At 43.7% G+C, this 8,729-nt stretch overlaps 1 protein-coding gene across 1 annotated transcript; it reads right to left on the bottom strand.

Annotated features, from left to right (window-relative positions):
- Positions 1–1,105: 1,105 nt before the first annotated feature.
- On the bottom strand, positions 1,106–7,347 carry FCRLB (Fc receptor like B). Its single transcript, XM_027868341.1, has 6 exons — positions 7,317–7,347; positions 6,920–6,940; positions 6,250–6,504; positions 2,870–3,136; positions 1,821–2,105; positions 1,106–1,524 (listed from the first exon to the last, which is right to left on the bottom strand). The coding sequence occupies exons 1-6, from the start codon at positions 7,345–7,347 to the stop codon at positions 1,106–1,108; spliced, it is 1,278 nt and encodes a 425-aa protein (XP_027724142.1).
- Positions 7,348–8,729: the final 1,382 nt, after the last annotated feature.

The following is an 8,729-nucleotide window of genomic DNA, read 5'->3' as shown; positions in this document are numbered from 1 at the left end:
ACTGAGCTATTGAGAGAAGCTCCACCACAGAGCTGGAAGCCAAAACTGAAAAGATCTTTCCTGAACTAAGAACTAGAGGGGGAAAAAATCCTGGAAGGACCTCAGGAATTAGGAAAGTGTTCACTTAGATCAAAGAAAGATTTGCCTGACTCATCTTCTGATTTTAAACTAGCCATCTTAGCAGTTTATAGAAGCAGGTGTTTTCTCTGATTCAGAGAGTGTTCTCTGGTGATCATTCCTGGGGCTCCAAGCAAAACATTGCCCTCCTGCTGTTAGAGAAAGTCATCTGGCAATATCATATGCCTGACTTCAGGGTCTGCTACTTCTGGCTAAGAGTAAGAGAAGTTTGAATCCTTTTCTCCATCTGCAGCAGAGGGATGAGAATGCCACAAAACTCTCTACGTTCTCCCAGACCCTATCCAAAACTGAACAGAACAAATTTTTCCCAGGAATTTCAAGACTTGCTAACAGCAGAACTGAAAATCTTTTTTAATGACAGCAGTGATTGAATTCACTATGTAATTACAACTTCCTGCTAACAACAGAAGGTTCTAAAGTGCCTCAGTAGTTACTAGTGCTAAAACTTGCCTTCATTTGATGTACAATGGCTGGAACATGGTGGAAAGTTAAGAATTTAAACAATCTAGAATTTCACACCAAACCACAAACTTAGATGAAATAATTTATGTTTAGTTATATTTTGGAGGTGAAGGGTGGAGGCTGAAGGGAGAGTAATAGGGAAAGAAGGATGATGGAAAGAAGGAGGAATAGGAGCAGAAAACGTGTGGTTGCAAAGCTCTTTGTTCTTGTGTAACTAAATAGTGACATATAGGATAGTTGACATCAGTTAAGATCACTTGGTGATTGTTTAAAACCACAGGGGCCAAAAGGTAAGAAAGATAGCTTCTTTAAGGAGAATGTGCTTTTTGGATGACTGAAGGTGTAATGGAAGAGGACTGGAATTTCATTGGCCAGTCCCCCCAATTCACTGGAAAGATTCAAGTTCTGTTCTCCTAATAATTGTCACACTTCAACCCCAGACTCCCACCAAAAGCTAGCCAGCCTAGATAGTGGCAAGAAGCACCCCACTAGGTTGGTCCTTGCCTTAACCCCTTCCTGTGACCTCTGGAGTGGCTGGGCTCACCCCCAAATCTAAGATAGGTATTTCTGGTATCCCTCTGAGCCCCAAAACTGTGTGTGGCTCCTTCAGCTCTAGTACCACTTGTCTCAGAAGGCCTTTAAGCAGCTGCATTTCCTGAAGGAATAGGTCCATGTTGGACTTCAAAGAGTAGGTAGATTGACCCAAGGATGTTAGAGGAGTGCAAGCAGTGGGCCCAGGAGTGGGAATGCTTGGCATAGAGGCAAGGGTCCTGGTCAAGGTGGAGTTTGGGGCAGAGGTGATGGAGGGCACAGATCTGGGATCAGGAGGCTTTCTGAAGGAGAGGGGCTTTGAAATGGGGTTCTTGGATATGGCTGCTGGTACAGGAGCTCGGGTTGTGATGGACGATGTGCTGGAGAAGGAACCTGTCAAATGATAGAGAATGAACCACATAAACCTACTGGGTCCCATCACTTGGGCCCTTCCACTGTTCACAGTGTGAGGACCCTTGTTTATTAGTGTAGAGTTGCCCTACAGGGGTTGGAGAGGAGAAAAGAAGTGGGACCATGATTAGGAGATGTTGAAAGTTGGAATTGAGGATGAATGGTCTTGGGGCGCTTGTGTACGTGTTTCGGAGTTGGGTGGGGGACAGATGATGAGAGAGTATGAGTGTGAGTTGGGGAAGTGGAGCGTAGTGGGGTGCTAACTAGGAGTCACTCACCCTTCCCTGAGAGTTGCAACCAAGGGCTGCGTTTGCGCACGCTGCGGGCCACAGTGGCAGCTTCACACCAGTACGATTCCAGGTCCTCGGTCTCAGTTTCCGGGACGGTATACTCAGCTCCCCAGTCAAAGCGGCGCACAGGGCGGCTGTACTTGTAGAAGGAAAACTGCAGCGGCGTGTCCCGCTTCTGGGGGTGCAGACTTGTTTCACAGCGAAGGGTCACCCCACCCCCACTGCGGGACTCAGGTTTGTGCACCACTTTCAGCACGGGAGATGCAAACAGCTCTAGAGAAGAGGACAGACAAATCCAGAACACTGCTGTAGAACAGGCTAAGAAAGGGGAGGCTGGGGTGGATGGAGGCTTGCGCTTGGGAATGGATAGTGGCTGTAGTGGAGGTGATGAGAGCTGGAGTTGGGTGACCTGAGGGCCACAGCTCCAGCCTAGCCATCCCATAGTGGGGTGACCAGGCATACAGAGTCTGGGTACAGAAAGGAATGAAGGGAGCAAGGGTTAGGCAGGTTTACTGTGGCATTCTGGTAATGCACCTAGGCATAAATGATACTGCTACAAGAAAGTTAGAAAGTATTATTAAAGATTATGAAGTCTCAGCATGGTTCCCCATGCTCCTGGTCATTGTTCCAGCTTTAGGTGGGAGATTTGGACAGGGGTGTAGCAGTCGCTGCCCATCACAGGAGATGATTTGTTCCCTGTGTGGGGTTATTCGCTTTCAGTGTCTCAATAAGGAATTCATTGAATTGGGTAGTTTTTGGGTGCAATGCACACCATACAGGCTGCTGACAGCTCCCAGTTTCATTAATGGAGGAATGGGATGTGAATGGAGAAGGTCAAAGGAGAAGGGAAGGGTGGGTTAGTGGGGTCATTCTGTTCCTCACATAGAAGAGAAATTTGCAGGTTAGAATTGGTATCGGCCTTCTCTCCTTTTGAGCCAAAAATTGTTTACTCTTCTATCCACCCCTGTATGTATTTTCCCAGCCCCTACCCCACACTCTTATCCCCAAGCAATGAGACTGGTGTCTTGTTTCCATACCTTGGATGGTAACCACCACCTTGGCAGAGAACATAGGGGTACTCTCCACTGGGATACGCAGGGTTCCTGAGCACTGGTAGTGTCCACTATCACTGGCCTGTGCATGGGGTATCGTGTAGTTGGCACTAGACTGGAAGTAGCGCATGACGTGCCCATCCTTGTAGTAGTGGAGCTTGTAAACAACTTTGTCATACCAGCCTCGGCAGCGTATCACTAGTTGTTCACCCTCAAACACCATGGCATAGGGAACCTGTAGGATCAGCCAATCTACAAAATAGATAGGGTCCATAATCTCAGTAAAGCTCATGATCACCCATAGCCCTTCTTCACTTCTCCCCCATCTCTTATTTCTCCCATTTGTTATTTCTTTTTGGGGGGGGGGGCTAGGCAATGGGGTTAAGTGATTTGCCCAAGGTCACACAGCTAGTAAGCGTCAAGTGTCTGTGGCCAGATTTGAACTTAGGTCCTCCTGAATCCAGGGCCGGTACTCTATCCACTGTGCCACCTAGCTGGCCCCCGTTTGTTATTTCTTAGTTCTGATCCTTTAATTTTGAGACTAGTCTTTCTCCAGATGTTAATGAGGATAAGGACCAAGTTTTGAACCATCCGTCATCTCTGGAAGACTCACAGTGAAGGTATCCTGTGGTATTATCAATAATGACTTCATCCCACAATGATAATGACTTCATCCCTCAAACGTCACATAAAGCTAATTTACTTAACATGTATTATTATGTATTATCTGTTGCTGATAAAACACTGATCTGCATTGGTAGAGGAAATTTCCTCATCTGAAAGATCTTTCTATCCATGAAATCATAGTTCCATTTTCTATCCCTAGCCCCTGATAGGTGATCAATAAATGTTTGTTGAGTTGTTGAATATGGAGAGAACTCATCAGCCCATTTAAAATCTTAAAAAAATGTACAGAAAATGAAAACAAAGGACAATAATTGCCTTTGATTAATTCAGGTCACCAGACTTAGAAAAACCATATCCTAAGGTACTGAGAGAACTGGCAAATGTTATTGATGAAACACTGTCAGTGATCTTTGAAAGATATTGATGAATAGGAGAGGTACACCAAGATTGGAGGAAAGTAAATATTGCCTTCAATTTCCAAAAATAAAAAAGAGAAGGAAATAGATTTTGCAAATTATAGGCCAGTGAGCTTCACTTCAATTCCTGGAGAAATACTAGAATGTACTATTAAAGGGATGATTAATGAACTTCCAGAAAAGGAAGTGGTGATGACAAAGAACCAGCATGGTTTTATACAGCACAGGAAATATCAGTATGACTTTATTTCCTTTTTATTTTTTGACAGGTTATTAAACTGGTAGATCAGGCAAGCACCAGAGATGATCTACCTAAATTGTAGCAAAACATTTGACACTTTTTCATGCATTCTTGTGGATAAGATGGAACATTTTGTCTCAGATGGTAGTAGTTAGGTGGATTTGGAACTAATTGAATAGATGAACCTAAAAAGTAATAATTAATGATTCCAAATCAATTTTGAAGGAGGCCTCAATATGAAATCAATAGTGTGATATGGCAAGAAAAAAAATATTTTTACCATAGACTACACTGAGAGACACAGTATCTAGGTGTAGGGAGGTGATAATCCAACTGTATTTTGCCCTAGACATATTGAACCTGGAGTATGTGTTCAGTTCTTGGTACTACATTTTAGGAGGGGCATTGGTCAGCTAAAGAATGTTCAGAGGATGACTAGGGTGATGAATGACTTCAGGGTTGTAGGAAGTGGGTATGTTGAGGTTAGAGAAGAGAAAACTTAGAGGAGACATAATAGATATCTTCAAGAATTTAAAGGGCTAGGGGCAGCTAGGTGGTGCAGTGGATAGAGCACCAGCCCTGAAGTCAGGAGTACCTGAGTTCAAATCTGGCCTCAGACCAAATCCTTGACACTTACTAGCTGTGTGACCTTGGGCAAGTCACTTAACCCCAATTGCCTCACTAAAAAAAAAAAAAAATTTAAAGGGCTATCATGTGGAAGGAAGAGGGGGGTTAAAAACTTGTTCTGTTTGGTCCTAAAAGGAAGAAATAGAAGCAATGGATGGAGTTTCAGAAAGATAGATTTGGGCTTCATGTAAGGAAATAATTTCTAACAATTAGATCTTCCTAAAAGTGATTTTCAAAGACCACTTAATGTAGATGGAATTCTTTTTGTTTGGGTTTTTTTGTTTTTTGTTCTTTGGAAGTAATTGATGTTTAGTGACTTGCCCAGGCCATACAGCTAGTAAGTGTCTGAGGCCAGATTTGAACTCAGGTCCTCTTGACTTCAGGGCTGGCACTCTATTGACTGCACCACCTACCTGCCCTAGGGAATTCTTATTTTTGTATGAGTTAGGCTAAATGGCCTCTGAGGAGGCCATTCAAACTCTAGGATCTTGTGATTCAGTGTCCCTCCCTGGGACTGGATAATAACTTTAGGGAAGAAGGGAAGGCAGGGTAGGGGACAGGTGAGACCTAAGATTGGAGCACAATTAATCAAGTTCCAGTGGAATCTATCCCACTCTACACTAAGCTCCAAGAGGACTAGCCCTAGGGAAGGGGAACTTGGAAGAAAAGAAAGGGCAGAGTGGCGTGATCCTGAGGGCTAATTTGGCATCAGAGTATTTGAGTTTGAATTCCAGTTCTGCTGTTTACTACTTGTGGAGCCTTGGGCAATTCACTTCACTTCTCTGTGTCTCTGTAAGATGATCTCTAAGGTTCCTTACCTCCTTTAAATTTATGATCCTATGAAATAGGGAGCTGTTTTTGTAGGCATCACTTCTGTCTTCCTTCTCCAAGGGAGTCCCACATCCTCATGCTACTCCTAGCTGCCCAGAAACCCGTATTTTCCCGTTTTTTTTCTTCATCATATGAAAAGGTGGGATTCTCTCAAGATCTAGCTGTCTATAAATTAACCTTATAAATAAATCTGTACTAATGTACTGGTTGGATGTTATGTTGAAGTGCTATCTCCCCTGGGGAACATACTCAAATTTTAACAGTGACCTTTAGTAATTAATGCCTTAACTATAAAACATAGCTCTAATGGTAGGATTTTTAGAAACCATTTTTAGGGTATGGGGATATACTTTGGGGGCAGTTGTGCCTTTCATGTCATATCATGTAGGTGGCTACCTACTAAGCCTATGTGTAATATGGGCCCTGAACTCCACCAACTATTGAACTATTTCTACTGATTTGCCTGATGCCAGGATGATCAGCTTTCTTATCTAAAGCGGAATAGCACTAGGAATATATCTTCTTCTGTAGGAAAACTGGCATCAATTCCCAGAATATGTATCTCCTTGGTATATGTTCCCAGGATATGTGCTATGCCCTCCCATTATACTCAACCCACTTACCATTGGACACAGAGAGGTGGATTGGATCACTGACAGGTGCCCCTCGGGTCTGACATCGATACACCCCTGGTGTCTGCACCTCGATGCTCTTCTTATGTGAGGGAAGTAGCAGGTGCCCCAAGTACCACAATGTGCTGATTGGCCGGAGCTCCAGGAGCAAGGGGTGGTACCCATCACACCTCAGGGTTACCCGTTCCCCCTTAAAGATTGTGGTCCAGGGTGGGTGCAAGGACAGAATGGGCTTATCCATGGTGGCTGTAGAGAATGTTGTAAAGAGAGAGCCAAAGTCAAGAAGCCCAAAGAACTTAATCCCAGGTTGGAGAAACCCTAACTACCTCTGGGAATAGAGTTGACCATCATCATTTGATTAGAAGCAATTTAGTCAGTAGGTCAATTAATCAATTTGTAAAGCACGCTGTCCTGAATGCTTACTTGGATGCAGAGTCTTTGGCAAACTGGACCAAATAGGCTAGACCAAATAGGCTAGGTAGTAGTAAGGATGGGCAACATTCCAGAATAGCCTGTACCCAAGGATCCTGTCCACTTAGCCCTGCAATCTTCCAACACTCAGAGCATATAGTTTAGGGTCTGTGAGAAACTGATATATGCATGGGATGGGGTGGGCAGGAAGGGGAAAATGGACTGGGAGGAAAGTATGTAGAGGACTCACCAGCTCTTCCAATCCTTGGATCTGTAAAAGATCAGAAGTTGGCAATCAATGAAAGAGAGGGTAAGACCAGGCAGCTTCATGGAAAATAGGAAAAGAAAATTAGCTTAAGCCCCCCAGGCTTTCTGCTCATGTTTAAAGTTTTGCCCTCTAAAGAGGCTTGGGTTTTGATGGTTGATGAGCCTCTGACAGTGTTAAACATCAAAATAATAACAGCAGACATTCTTGACATTGAGCTATAAATGGTGTCTAGCATGAATAGCCTGAAGACTAAGCTATGGTCTGTCCACAGAGTGGAGCACCAAGATTAAACACTCAAAGCTCAAGAGGATTTGCCCTAGAATGCCTCCTCCCTTTGTCTTCCACCCAATAACATAATGATAGATAGGGAAAGACTCACCCAGCAGCAGCAAGGCTATCAGTGCCCACATGGTGGCTCTGGCCAGATGTGTCCCAGCATTCAAAGAGGGTTGGACCACTGGAATAGAAGTGGAACCAAGGTTGTGTTGTGAGAAAAGCATCTAATTAGAAATCGGGAGACCCCCTTTCTAGTGGCTATACAAAGAGGATAGGCTATACTCTAGCTACATGTGGCCTTAAGGCTGCAGGTTCCCCACCCCTGCTCTAGTAAAGGCATGGAGGCAAGAGCTGGAATGTTGCATGTGGTTAACATTGATTGAGTAGGCCATTTTATCTGGACCTAATATTTTGAAGGAGGGAAGAGAAGTTTGGGGAGTCATGTGAGATCAGGCAGGAAAGGTAAGTTGAAGTCAGGTTGTGAAGGACTTTGAATGGAAACAGCAGAGCTCTTCCAGTTCAAATATTCTTCAAATATTTTGTCTGCTTATGATCAGGGAGTGTTAGGAGGTATTGCCTTTCCTGTCCACTCTTAACTCCTAAAGCCTATGTTAGGGACCTCAATAAGGCACCAGGGGTATTTCTACACTCTTCTCATCTTCCTGCAGCACAAATACCCCTGCAAAAGCTCTAGCCCCCTCTTTTACCCTGCCACCAATCTATTTCAGACCTTTATTATTTCTCCCCTAGATTATTTTAGTGGGGCAGTTAGGTGACACAGTAGATAGAATGCCAGGCCTGGAGTGAGGAGAACCTGAGTTCAAATCTGACCTCAGACACTTCGTCTGGGCAGGTCACTTAACCCTGTTTGCCTCAGTTTTCTCATCTTTAAAATGAACTGGAGAAGGAAACAACAAACCACTCCAGTATTTCTGCCAAATAAAAAACCCAAATGGGGTCACAAAGAGTCAGGTGTGACTGAACAATAAGATTATTTTAATATCTTCTTAATTGGTCACCTCACCTCCAGTGGTACTTCTTATCACAACTCAAGTGATTTCCTTAACACATAATTTTGGTTAGGTCGATTAGTCAACAATCATTTATTTAGCATTTATGATGTGCCCATCACTGCTCTAAACAGTGGAGACACAAAGAACAGGTCAAAACAGTTCCTGTTCTCAAAGAGTTTGCATTTTAGTGATCATTACTCTGCTCAGAATCTTCTATGGTTCACACATGTCTACTGAATAAAGTGCTGGTCCTCCCACCCCCTCCCTGGCCTCTTTCAGTCTTTTTACACAATTTCTTTTCACATATTTTATGCTCCAGTACAACTGAACCATTTCCCAATCTCTCTCTCTCTGTCTCTCTGTCTCTTTCTCTCTTTCTCTCTCCTCTCTTTCTCTCTCTCTCCCACCTCCCTCCTCCATGCATATGCATACATATCCCCTCTTTATTAATACAGATTCCCACTCCCACATCTCTGCCTATTGATATTCTTCTCTTTCTTCAG

This window comes from Vombatus ursinus, unplaced genomic scaffold, assembly GCF_900497805.2.
Source record: "Vombatus ursinus unplaced genomic scaffold, bare-nosed wombat genome assembly UNPS02014789.1, whole genome shotgun sequence".
Taxonomy (NCBI): Eukaryota; Metazoa; Chordata; class Mammalia; order Diprotodontia; family Vombatidae; genus Vombatus; species Vombatus ursinus.
The sequence above is the reverse complement of the archived record's forward strand: the minus strand, read 5'-3'. Positions and strand labels throughout refer to the sequence as shown.